At 39.9% G+C, this 14359-nt stretch overlaps 1 protein-coding gene across 2 annotated transcripts in view; it reads left to right on the top strand.

The window, feature by feature from the left end:
• The window catches only part of LOC130551213 (FERM, ARHGEF and pleckstrin domain-containing protein 2-like), a 44148-nt gene that overhangs the window by 11347 nt on the left and 18442 nt on the right, over positions 1–14359 (top strand). For both annotated transcript variants that reach the window (XM_057328748.1, XM_057328747.1), the window contains exons 6-9: positions 3738–3827; positions 4226–4359; positions 9703–9784; positions 9898–10135. In XM_057328748.1, coding sequence (XP_057184731.1) covers positions 3738–3827; positions 4226–4359; positions 9703–9784; positions 9898–10135 — 544 coding nt within the window. The remainder of the gene's footprint in view (positions 1–3737; positions 3828–4225; positions 4360–9702; positions 9785–9897; positions 10136–14359) is intronic.

Raw genomic sequence — 14359 nt, 5'->3', positions numbered from 1 at the left:
CGAAATTGGAGCCTTGAAATCATTATAAAATGTAAAGACGAATCATCATTAATAATTACAATTACAATATCAAGGGGAATAATGTAAAAAATATGCTTTTGACTTAATCGTGCAGCCCAGCCATATCGCAATTAAACCTATTAATTTATCACAGGAAAAAATAGAAACGACTAAAAGGAAACGAATGTGTGTTTTTTAATTAGTTCAGCGCTATATCTTAATTAAAAATAAATATTATTATAGTCCTATTCTGATAGTTAGCGCTAATAGACGCGCACGCATTTAAGTCGTGGCCACAAGATAAGGATGTCGTTCCCTCAACATACTAAGTCGTGGCCACAAGATAAGGAAGTCGTTCCCTCAACATACGAAGTCGTGGCCACGAGATAAGGATGTCGTTCCCTCAACATACGAAGTCGTGGCCACGAGAAAGGAAGTCGTTCCCTCACCATAGGATCTTGAGGGAACGACTTCACATGGCGTGGCCACAACATAAGGATGTCATTACCTCAACAAGCTGATCTCGTTGCCACAACATAATATCGCGTTCCCACGAGGTAACATCTCGTGGCCACAACATATTATCACGTTCCCACGAGGTAATATCTCGTGGCCACAACAAAACTAAGTGAAACGAGCATGTCCCCTCCAGGTCTCCGTACAAAAGTAATCAGTCTGGTCTTTTGTGCTAGTAAATGTAGTCATACAATAAAAGTCTCGTAACTGAAAATATATCTGCATTGTTTCTCCTTTTGATCTTTTATTAAAAAATCCAACATTTCATTAAAAAACAATTGGAAGTGGGGGAAATATCACATTTGAAAAAAAAAAATCTTATACACCCTGGCCACAATTATTGATACCCCTAGAAATACTTAGCGTAAAATATCTCTCAAGTATGTTCCCATTGATATTTACATTTTCTTAGCACACCAAGGTGACTAGAAACATGATGTTGCCCAGTCATGACTTCTTGTTGCACAAGAGAATAAATATGAAGTAACACAAAGCCCCAATCCCCTTAATAATTCTTCACATTGGGTAAAACCGAACAATACAGTCATGATTTGCAGTAAAAGATTGTTGAGCTACACAAAATAGAAAGTGGCTTTAAGGAAATATTTAAAACAATAAAAATGTCCATTTCCAACATCAGGACAATGATCAAGACGTTTTAATCGACTGAAGATGTTGCACATCTGCCTGAAACAGGATGTGTGTCTATATTGTTTTAATGCACAGCAAGGAGAAGAATTTGAGAGGCCAAAGATTACAGATGGAAATCAGTGGAATTTTGGGGTCAGAAAAAATAAAGGAAAACTGCAGTTTCATGCATTCTGACTTCTTTACAATGTTAAACGTGCTGGTTTCTCATGGTTGACATGGTCAACTTGTCAAAAAATGAGTTGGGCGTATGACAGTATTTCTGCTCGATACACTCCCCTCAAGGTGCACACATCATCTAGCTAGAGCGAGAGAAAGAGCACGGGCATCAATGTGCTTTGTTCGTTCACGAAGTTCAGCTGTGTTTGTTTGTTCACTGCATTTCGGTGAGGAATGTTATATAAACGGTGGAAATAACGCTGGATTTGGAGATTGTTGAAAATGATAAGATGGAACAGTCCCAGAGCTAAAAGATGCAAGACATGAACCTCACGCGGTAAGTGAAGCTGTGTCAAATGTCTGTGTTTTGTTGGCAATCGGCACGGACGTGCATAAGGTAAACATCACAAACTTATAGTGAACCAACAGTATTGCTGTCCTGTAGCTCAGTGGTTAGAGCATGGCACTAGCAACGCCAAGGTCATGGGTTCGATTCCAGGGATTGTACATATTCAGAAAACAAATGTATAGTATAAGTCGCTTTGGAAGAAAGCGTCTGCCAAATGCATAAATGTAAAAGTAACAGTTATGCAAGGATACTTCGTGTTACATCCGTTTTAAATTTACTGCCAGATCTTTATTTTTGTGGACCTACTTTTATACCAGAGGTTCTGGACATCTTGTTCAGATATATGGCATCATGATTTAAATAAAAATCTAAACTGACTTGCTCTGCTAAAAATCTTAAAATGGGTCGTGGTTAGATCTTCCATCAGGGCATTGGTTCAAAACAAACATCAAAAACAACACAAAAATGGGTCACTGGGCACATAATCAAGATCCTGCCATAGCCATCCCAGTTCCCTGACCTGAACCCTATGGAAAATGAGTGGGGTGAACCGAAGCACCAACATTTGGACATTCCTCACTTCCAATTGTTTTACTTTGATGAAATATTGGAATTTTGTGGATTTAAAAAAATCAAAAGGAGAAACAATGAAGATATATTTTCACAGCCTTTGCTCATATTTACCAAGGGTACCAACAATTATGTCCACATCTGTATCTCACATAGTATACAGGGCTTGATATTAAGCATTGTCATGTGGTTGTCCTATGGACAAGTAAATTTGACATTCACTTGTCCGAGTACAAAAATTACTTGTCCATAGATTAAAAAAAAATATTTCATTTGAATTATAATATAATCAATGTAATTGTTTCGGATTTAGATTGGTCAAGTTTGCTTCTAAGCATTTTAACTAGTGTCTGCTTTGGCTGCCTGAATTTGGTTATAGGCTTACTCTCCGTGACTGCTATAAAACAAAGGCAAGCAGTAATTATTATTAGTCTTTACCCTCCTCGTTAGAGCGCCCGTCTCCCATCCGGACCGTCGCCGGTTCGAGGCCCGTGCAGAGCGGGGCGAGTAGTACCGGTTACACTAGAGAGGTTTAAAGTTTGGTAGCACAGGCAGAAATGTGCAAGTGTAGTTCAACATGAATAGACAGGTAACTGACAAAAGACATTAATGTTACATACAGATGGATAAATTAGGGCCGTATCATTTTTAGATTACTTAAATTTGTTTTAATATTTCTAAGTTCTGTGTTTTTCCTTTTTTACTATACAATAGTGGTATATTTGTCCATAAATTACTGTAGGATACTATAGTATTTGCTATAGTAAACTGCAGTAAAATTCCTACTATATTGTTTTTGTACTTTACTATAGTATACAGTGTTTATCAATTTACTACAAGGGCACTTCAATTTTCAATAGTACACTACAGTATTTTTTGTCTGAGTGTTAAATTTAACGGGACTTTTATTTTGACGGGTCTTTGGGAAGACGCTTGTTTGCAGATAGCTTCACTCAAACAGTAAAACGCTTGTAAAATAAACTCTGAGCAACTCTGGAGATGAAGTTCATGTGTTCATATCCTCATACAGTGCAGCACAGATAAATCCTCGACCATCACTCGTGTTGTATGTTAAACTGTGCACGTAATTCACTCAGACATGCAGAACAGCCAGATGATATTTAAATAACAGGATTCTGCGTCCGCATGTAGTTACATGGACTCAGTGCGGTGCCCCATTGATTATTGTCACAATAAGCACCACCACGACAAACACGCAGCTCTGTCTAATACATATATTCTTATTATTCTACATATATGTCGCACTGTTCTTTTTTTCAAGTTACTTGTCCGGTCGGGCAAGTAAAATTCTCTCTCACTTGCCCATACAAAACATTTATTTGTCCCGGACAAGCGTTAATGTCAAGCCCTGGTATAGTCTGTAGTGCTTTTATACTGGGTTTGATTGTCCTAAAAATAATGAACTAAACAATTTTCACTTTCGGGTGAAAAGTCAATGTGATGACACTTATATTATGAATGCTTTCCTTTTCAGAGATACCCTACAGATAAACCTTACTTCATAGCTAAAGAGATTCTGACAACAGAGCGAACGTATCTGAAGGATCTGGAGGTCATCACAGTGGTGAGCAGAGTCTTCTATACTCATGACTCATCATGAGGGTAATGAGTTCAGCTTACTTATGTGGAGTGTATTGTTGTGCTGATTAAAAATAGGGTCTGTGTGTCTGTAAAGCTGCGTTCAGACCACTGTGTCGCTTTGTGTCACCAGTCTCTAGCTACGAGGTCGTTTGAAGGCGTTCCTAGCTTTGGTTGTCCTAAATAAAGTTAATCAAATCTCAGCTTTGTCGAGTCGCTAGGCACGCCAACTTCCTGTCGCCAATGGTCACTGTGTCGCTGGATGGTGCAAGGCTACCATTGCTTTGTCGCTGGTGATCTTAACGGGGTGTTAGATGACCTCTGATGCAATTGTCTTTTAAATGATTATGTGTTTAATATCACGTGTGTATGTGTGTACTTCAGTGGTTCCGCAGTGCAGTGATTAAAGAAAACGCAATGCCTGAGGGTCTCATGAACCTCCTGTTCTCCAACATTGACCCCATCTATGAGTTCCATAGAGGTTTCCTCAAAGACATCGACCAAAGACTGGCTCTTTGGTACTTGGCCCTCTCCTAACACATTACACACACTAATGATGTTAACAAATAATAATGTCAGCACTTAGGCCGTGCTCAGACTTGACTTCTTGTTTGACAAGAAAATTTTGACAAGTGCTTTTTTGTAAAAAAAAAAATGCTTGCAGTGTTTGGTTACAAATAGCAGCTGAAACCGTCTTTTGTTGCTATAACAACAGGTGCAACAGTAACGTTAGCCAAGGGCTGTGTGGTGCAGAAATGTCGAAAAAGAGGAAGTTGGCTCTTGCGTTGGCTTTTGAAGATAACTGGGAGGAGAATGTCTGTTCACAACGACGTTTGTGGGTGCCCGGAAACCGTATGGTGCTAACAACAGTTTAGTCCAGGAGCTCCGTTTGGATGATGCACGGTTTGCAGCATATTTTAGACTAAACAAAAGTCAATTTGAAGACCTGCTACAAATCACTGCACCATTGATTGCAAAAACGCAGACAAAATTCAGGGAGTCCATCAGCCCGGAGGAACGTCTCTGCATTTGTTTAAGGTGAGTCGTCCGACTTTTCTGATCCCTCTCTTGACAGGGTGGCATGTTACATATTTATGTAAATGTGAAATGCTAGATCCACATGAAAGGGCATTGAAAAAACTATTACTACAAGTTCAAGTTTCCATTTGTCACATAGGCCTCATAGTTTTAAACGGTATACAAACATAAAGGTATTAAAACAATAATTAAGCCAGTCCAACACATGTAATGCACCATATCATTGATGTCCTTCTAAATCCTCATATGTTCAAATTCACAGGTTTTCAGGAAATTAAAAAAAACACTGTAATTTTAAAATGATTAAATACTGTGATGTCAAAGTTGGCAAGCACTTTTTAATACTTTTTATTCCCAAGATATTTGTAAAAACCCAGTAATAAACAAAGGGTGACTAATAATGAAAAAGATGCAAGGTTTCAGAAGGACTGCAAAGCTATGCCTTGTAGTGTCTGTAAATGATATAATGGCTATATTGTTCTATTTGTTGACAAGCTAATACGCTTAACATAAGATCACTTTAATAATAGGTTCAAATAAAATCTCTCATCTGTTTTAAAGGTACTTGGCAACAGGCGATTCTTTCCGGTCTATTGCCTTTGGCTTCAAGGTAGGTGCCAGTACTGTGGCTGGAATAATCAGACAGGTGTGTGAGGTAATCTGGAACCTTTGCCCGTCCATCCAGCGGGTCCCTATACTACAACTACAAAGGGACATTTTCAGTAGTTCTCCTTGCAGTTGTTGATGCCAGGTATTGGCTAGGGTTGTAGATATTGGTGCCTATGGCAGGAACAGTGATGGAGGAACACTGGCTGCCTCTGCCTTCGGATCCGCCCTACGCCATAGCAACCTGAGCATACCTGAAAACTCTCCCCTCCCTGGAGCAGAGCATGTGTTGCCGTATGTGTTCCTCGCAGATGAGGCATTACCCTTACCCTGGACACAACACTGGAGAAAGGCAAGTTTTTAATTGTCGTCTTTACCATGCCCGAAGAATGGTCGAGTGTACATTTGGTATACTTGCAGCACAATGGAGAGGATATCGCAGGGTTCTGGGAGTGTCTCCAGAGGTAGCTGAGAAGATTGTGAAGGCCACCTGTATGCTCCACAATTTCTTGAGGAGGGATGTGCCCACAGCTCCTGCTCCAACTTTGACAACAGAGCCATCTTTAGGAATGCAGAATGCACCCCGGCTGGGCACCAATAATGCCAGTAGAGATGCTGTAGCTGTGAGGGATAGGTTTGCTGAGTACTTCATGGTCAGTTGTGGCCTAGTGGCTAGAGAGTTCGACTCGTAGCCAGAAGGTTGCTGGTTCAATTCCCAGTGCCACCAGGAAATGACTGAAGTGCCCTTGAGCAAGGCACCTTACCCCCGTTTGCTCTGCAGTGATAACTGTCCACTGCACCTACTTGTAAGTCGCTTTGGATAAAAGCATCTGCCAAATGAATAAATGTAAATGTCTCCAGCTGGTCGATTTCTCTGGTAAGACCGCTACTGATGCACCAGAATTTCTCAAAATCAACAGCTCTTTTAAGAGAAACATCTATTTAAGAGCTATTTCAGCCTGTTCCAAGTATCAATTTATCAGTATACATTTTTTGTTTATGTATAGACAAGCTCCACCCAAAACTTACAAAATACCCCCCCCCATGTTGTTAATCTGTGCAGCCTACCTTCTCGTTTCTTGTCACCGTCCCATTCTACAATTGTTGTCATTGCAATAAATCAGTATCTACCTCAAAATGGTTCATGTAATTCCTACAACAAAAGCGAATTTTGAATTAAATAAAATAAGTATATGAATATGCTTCGTGCTGTTCAGTGTCTCATGCAGCTTTGCCACTCAGATTTATCCCTGGAGAGCTAGAAAGATGCGGATGCGAACTAAATTAATATTTGTGATATAAATATTTATATGAAATGCGCTAGGTTGCACAGAAGAAAGTCCAGTCTATAATCTGCCCTGTACGGTTTGTGGGTGGTTGTTTAATGAGAGAAATGAAACATACTTTAAGAATCCCCACTGTACAGCAGCGGAGGACTATTTATTCTGTTCACGAAACCGAGGGACAACCGAAGATGTCAGCTGTGTCCCAATTCGGGGGCTACAACCTTCTGAGGTCGCGGACTTAAAAACGAGGACTTGTTTTTCCAAGCACGCAGCCTGAAAAGTCCAAGACAAGAAAATGAGATGGTCTAGCCTCGCGGAGGATTTCCTAATTGCGTCACCTGCTGCTCATGTTGCGTGGCGACAGCAGCAGGCCACAGCAGTGACGTTTCTGACTTTTTTAAACAAATACGGAGCCAGAAAAATGATATTTTATTTTAGAGAATATGACACGTTTATGTAGATTAAAACAGCCCAACAGTATATTAAATTAACCTTAGAAACCTTAGAAATTTAAAACACAATAATGCACCAATAATGTTAATGAACAACATCATATATAACATTAAAACACTGAAATGGACCGTTTTTGTGAATTACATACTTTCATTTAACTAAAGTTTTGAATGATTATTTAAAATTTTCAAGCCGTTACAGGCGCGCAATGAATCTCGGGATACCCAAGGCTGTGAAGGATACATTCGTTCTATCCTTAAAAACCCACGGAAATAAGGTCGCATTTTGGGGCTGCATTTGAAGCAACCTTTGAATCGGGACAGCCTTACAAACCTTCAGTCGCTCTGCTGTGACGCAATCGGTCTTAAAATGCAGCCTTCAAAGCACGCAGCCCCCGAATTGGGACACAGCCGTCGCTTACTGATCTTTGGATGGCGAAAAAGGGCGTTTCATACCGCCCACATGTGAAAAACTAGTTTTCAAGTTGTTTATTGTTTATTTGTTTCGTTTTTGAAGACGAAAAATCAAGCCGAATTCTTGTTTTTTTAATGAACGAAAAATGAAAATTGCGCCGTTTTCTCACTCCCATTTGTTCAAGTTCAAACTGAAAAACAAATGACCAAAAGATACACGGACCATAACTGTTGCTGAGCGAATGTTAAGATACTAGCTAGGTGATCATTTTTAACGACAAATAGTGATTATACACTTACCTGAACAACCATGGATCCGTCCAATCTGTGCCCACACAGCCTCTTTTATGATGTATATTATGATAGAGTTTTGTGCTCATCATACAAATCCTTGTGCTCTGAAACTAGTACGATTAATCTATCCATCGGCACCTTCTCCATTTTTTTCTTGTGTCCTTGTTGGTATGGAAATGACTTTTCGACTCGCTGCCCAATCAGGCCATGACTTCGGAAGCAACATCTGTGCATGAAGGCATCCAAGTGAAACAGATAGGCATCGTAAGTCTACTTAAATTATAGACAGAAAAACGTAATTGCAATAACTAATCACATATTTAAAAACTACAATACTGATTTCTCACTAGAAATGCAATCAAAAGTTATTGAAAGTTAAACTTACATTTATACAAAACTATGCTCCAATCGGCTGCCATTTTATTTTTTCTAGCTTGATCCTGCTTGACCAATCATCTCCCTCGCATGTTGTTATGGAAACGACACACTACTTGCTTGTCATTGGTTAGCTGTGAGAAAGGAGCTTGACGTAGGGAGTTTTTTTTCAGAGAAGTCTTTTTCAACTTAAAAAGACGCTCTGAGCTGCAGAAAAAGACACTCTGAGCTGCAGAAAAACACGCCGGCGCTTAAAAAAGCGCTCGGGACGTTTTGAAAACACTGTTTACTCCATAGGATTATAATGTAAAATAGACGTTAGCAGCTTCAAAAAAGATGTCAAGTCTGAACCACAACCTTGTTTTATACCTACGTCATTTCCTTTTTCTTCAATGGAGCTCAAAGTCAGCATAATGAAAGTGAATTGGGACCAGGCTTTAATTTTTTTTATAAAAAAGTAGTCAACATGTCTTGCACTGTATTATGTGTTATGCAATAGCTTTGTTGGTGGATTAGACAAATTTAGACAAATACAAATTTAAATTAAACTTCACCTGTTGTGTTATTTGTTTAAGTTTAAAATATTTTGAGGGTGCACTTAGTATGTTTTGTCGCACTGGCCATTATTTTGGACTGGATAGAAGCGTTAGTGTAACATCATGGCTGCCAGCGTTTGTTTTACATTATAATCCTATGGAGTAAACCGTGTTTTCCAAAAAAGTCACGAACGCTTTTTTAAACGACACCCGGGCGTCTTTTTCTGCAGCTCCGAGCACCTTTTTAACTAGTTGAAAAAAGTTCAACTTTTCTGAAGAAAACGCCCTACCTCAAGCATCTTTTTTGACAGCTGACCAATGACAAGCGAGTAGCGAGACCTGTCGTTTCCATAACAACATGCGAGGTAAGTGATTGGTTGAGCAGGATCCTTCTCTAAAAATAAAATGGTGGCCGAAGCACTGCTTTGAACATATTTTTATATGAATTAAAGTTTATTTTTCACCTTTAATAACTTTCAATTGCATTTCTAGCGAGAAATTAGTACTGTAGTTTTAAAATATGTGGTTGGTTTTTGCAAAGACAGTCTCTGTTTATAATTCAAATAGACTTACGTTAGCCTATATGAATCCTGTGTGCTGAGCTGCCTTCATGCACAAACGCTGCCAGCTTTTCTTTTTTTCTAAAAAAGTGCTCTTGTCAACTTTTTCTTGTCAAAAAAGACGTCAAGTGTGTTCATGGCCTAAAACTGTACTATTTGCAGTCAAACGTAAATACTTTTTCCACAAGAGAAATGGTAACGCAACAGGCAATAGTTGTGGTTGGATAAAAATACTGATTTAACCTTTAGTTTTCTTATATTGTTTTGCCTAAACTTTTTATGGTTTTTACCTGTTTGGAGGGAGGGACGATGCAACGCTCATGTAAAAGGAGATTGCCAGCGAATTGGAGACGTAATGCTCTGTAACATGTGTGCCCTGAAGGTAAGGTTTTAGTTTAGTTCTACAAAAAATAGTACAGCATAATAAATCAGATGAATTTGAATTAACAGTTTTGAAAAGATCTTTTTATAATGTTCCATTGTTGCATTCCTCAGGAGTTCACAGGCTATCTGCAAAAGCATGATGAGGTGTTAACAGAGCTCGAGAAAGCTACAAAATGTGTGAAGAAACTAGAGATTGTGTATAAAGAGTTTGAGCTGCAGAAGGTTTGCTACCTGCCTCTCAACACCTTCCTCCTGAAGCCTATCCAGAGACTCATGCACTACAAACTCATACTGGAGCGACTGTGTAACTATTACACTCCCCAGCACAGAGACTATGAGGATTGCAAAGGTGAGCCATGTAAAAATTAAGTTACATCTGCTCCAAGGTATACCTCTGGGGCTGGTTGCCCCACTGGAAGTAAAAAAAATGGGTGTAAGCCATACCTGTCAACACTCCCGTTTTTCACGGGAGTCTCCCGTTTTTGACACCCATCTCCCGCCACCCTCCCGTTTTGTTGTTTCTCCTGTGAAACTCCCGTATTTCAGTTATTTCTCCTTTGAAACTCCCGGTCCGACGGGAACCGGAACGCATTCACGGGGTGGCTCTGTGGCTTGAGCCTCTGCCCATTTGCCCTCACAGGCTGGCGCGCTTTGGTAGGCGAAATAGAACGGTAGCCAAAGTGACGTGGAGAGGATTCACATCCCCGCGAAAAAATTTCTCTTATTACACGGCTAAAGGTCCACAGATTCCACTCCGCGTTTTCCATTTAACGCTCGCTCCTCACAGTCTGTGTCCGCTCACTGAAGACGACAGATTGTTTCATCGACAGGTAGATTCTACTAGCTGTTGTTGTTGTTGTTACACTTTCTTTTCTTTTACAAAAAACGTGTTATGAAAAGTGTTGTGTTCAGCAGACAACTCTGATTAAAAACAGCTAATATAGAGTTTATATATAATATCTCCCGTTCTGTGACCATAAGCGGTTCTTGTAAATAATATGCAAACACTGTTAAATCCATCCATGTAAATAAAAAATAAAAACGTTCTGCTAACTAATAAACAAAGTTAAAACAACCAACCTACGGGACGTGAAGCGACAAACTGCTCGTGCTTTTTCAAACCGCGTTTAGATGCATGTTATTTCATGTCTGACCTTGAGATCTCTGGCAAAATGTAAATGCTAAATTAAGATGATACCTTGCAGATATACCATAATTCATGGATTCATGGCCCTGCGAGCTGCATTAAACTCTTAGATTTACATTTAAGAATTTGACATGAAAATTATGTTATGTTAGAGATAAAGTAGTTAAAAGATTTAAAACGATTTATAATAGAGGGGTGCCCTATTTGCCCTGCACAACCAACCAGTAGTCCACCCAACATCCCCCCGGCGGTCTCCCAGATTTTGGTACACAAATGTTGACAGGTGTAGTGTATTTCGAGGAAACTATGAGTTTAAACACAGTAACCTACAAATAATTAATGGTGATCAACCATTAATTATTTTATACACTTTACCTGATGCAGCAGAATTAATAATAGCGACAGACTAAATGTACTCGTCCAGCGAGTGATCAGCAGGTCGTATATTAACTCTAAGAAATATTACTTTCCTGGCCTTGGAAAAACAATATTCTTACTGTAGTACAGTACCACTTCAGAAATCTTAACGAAGTCAAGCAGTTTAAGTGACGTTGATATGTGATAAATAAACACAGAAACAATTCGAGCGTGGATACATGCGGTTTATTTATCTACACTACGGGGGAACTAAAACCAACTACTAACAAAGAAACAAACAAACATACAATGTAAAAGCAGTAAAGAATGAAAGAAATAGATAAAGCAAAGAAAAAGGCAGTATTAAATCAGCTATTCACATCTGCACGAACCATCAAGGACAAATCTCCTTATTTAAAAGGGGCAAAGCTTATACGCAACTGGTTAGCAATAGTTCAGATACTTGCATTGGCTTCTTTGTTTCTCGGGACACGTGCTGGCGCGCGTATCAAAGGGTCCTGATGTGTTCTGACCAAGCCGTGAGTCCGTTGATTTAGCTTGAAGCAAACTGCCGTTAGAAACTGTCTCTGAGGAGAGGCAGGTCTCAAGAGGTTGACAGGTAACGAGCGAGCGAACGCGCACGAGCGTGAACGCACACAAGTGAACGAACATACACAAAAGAGCGAGCTTTCCTGCGTGTTCAGATGTTTTAACACAGAGGGCGTCACACCCCTCCAAGGTGGGCGATCCAATGTGATGAGATAGTTTTGGGTGCGAAAACATGTTTCTTTGTCCGGCACACCAACTCATTTGCATTTATGGTCGCCTGGGAGTTTGGAGCAGGAATAGACTTAGAATAGAATAAAATGAGTATGGTATAAAATTAGGGCTGTCAAAATTAACGCGTTAATAACGCGTTAATGCAAATTCCTTTTAACGGCACTAATTTTATTAACGTGCGATTAACGCAGCGCGCATTTTCTGTTAGACCCTTGGCCTTGCCCGTAGTTTGAGAAAGTAAACGATGCAGCAGCAAACAGAAATGGAGAAAGAAATAGGTCTTCTGAACGTAAAATTCATATATAAAACGATGTCTGATGGTTCTGTCGACAAGACTAAAGTGATCTGCATTCATTGTCGATGTGAATTAAGTTATCACCGCAGCACGTCGAGTTTAAAATATCACTTGATGGCGAAGCATACAACTGACGCAGAGAGCTCTCCTCCTCCTCGCGGCACACCACACTAGATTGTTTTCAGCAGAGATGGATGGACAACTCCACAAGCAACAGACTCACCACATCGATAGCTAAATGGGTGGCTACAGCATGTAGGCCAGTTAATGTAGTGGAGGACGAGGGTCTACTTGAAATTATTTGCATCGCATCTAACGATTACACATATTAACTACCTTCGAGAGCCACTGTTACAAGCAAGATTCACGACTCTTACGAAGAGGAGAAAGCGAAAGTCGAGGAGGCGATAAGACAGACAAACACGGTTGCGCTCACCGGAGATTACTGGACTTCCCTCAGTAACCATAGCTACCTGGGGGTCACGGCTCATTATTTTGACACACACTGGAAACTACGGTCGTACGCTTTGACCGTCATGAAGACAGACGAGAGGCACTATGCTGACGTTTGCGCTGAGCACTTTCTGCAGGTAGCCAGACAGTGGAATATTTAATTCAAAATTAGCCCACTGACAACCGATAGTGCACGCAACATGATTGCCGTGGCCAGGCAGCTTCCGTTCGAGCATATGCCTTGCATTGCACACAGCCTCCACCGAGCTATCACAGTTGCGAAAATGTAAACATGCTTGTGTAAGTAAATAGCTCAGTGCAAAGAAAGAAGTAATGGGAACCTGGGTTTTTCCTGGTTTTTTTTTCATGTGTTTAATAGACATGTACAAGTTCTTTGAAAAACATCTATGACCCTTGAAACATGTCTAGTCTTCATGCTCTATGTTGAGTATTGTTCACTAATTATAAACAATATACATTTGCATAAAGCATCAATATTTGTCCATGCCCATGTTGGTTAGAGTATTAAAAACTTGAAAAGTATTAATTTAAGGTACATTTAGAACGGATAAAAATGTGCGATTAAGTTGCGATTAATCACGAGTTAACTCATTACAATCATGCGATTAATTGCGATTAAATATTTTAATCGATTGACAGCCCTATATAAAATACATTACTGTGCTATACACCATATTCTAAGACATGAAAAGGGAAACACGTAGATATGAAACATGAAGGGATTACAATTACATTGACCTGTAGTTTGGACAAGAATGTAAATATACACAGAATACCACTAAGCACATATGCCTTTGAGGTTATAGGTGAAGGAGAATAACAGAGACAAGCATACAATGTGGAGATTCATGTGTATACACTTTAAACCAGTCTTTTGTGGCTAAGGAAAGAGAAGGAGACATTCTTTTGGAAGAATTTGAGGCTCTCAGTCCCTGGGGGCCACATGGCTTTTCTCACTTTGGTGAACAGTCCTGTCCTCCCCCAAGAACCTCCTTTGAAGTCTAGGGGAGAGTATCCGAATCTGACCTGGTCAGTGATGAAGGTGTTGAGAATAGGACATTTGGCCAGACTTGTTGGTGCCTGGTCGTAGTCCTGCTGAGAGGTTACTGTGTTTTACGATCAGAGATGGTAAACTTTGATCCGACCATACCCTACACAGGTATGGTGTAAGCCCAACTTCGGGCCTAACTACATCCAGACATGTGATAAATATTTACACCTGTTGAACCATCTAAAACTACGACCATGCGCAGCTACGCTCAGCTTAGACAAAAAAGGGGCGAGGCCTTCCTTAGAGAAGAGGAAGAGTCGCTGGAGTAGTGTATGGTCACCATTGTAAACATTTGACTAAGCTGCGCTCCTACAGCTGGTAATAAGAAATCAGCTACACACATTCTAAGGCAACTAACGGTCAAATAACAGCTTCCATGACTTTAACATCGGCTGTGGAAGCTGTTCTGTGTAATACACTGATATTGTGTGTGTTTACATACCTTTAAAACACTTCTATGAAACGTCCT

The sequence above is a fragment of the Triplophysa rosa genome, unplaced genomic scaffold (genome assembly GCF_024868665.1).
Source record: "Triplophysa rosa unplaced genomic scaffold, Trosa_1v2 scaffold7_ERROPOS2016172, whole genome shotgun sequence".
Taxonomy (NCBI): Eukaryota; Metazoa; Chordata; class Actinopteri; order Cypriniformes; family Nemacheilidae; genus Triplophysa; species Triplophysa rosa.
Note: the sequence above shows the minus strand (reverse complement) of the source record. Positions and strands in the feature narration are given on the sequence as shown.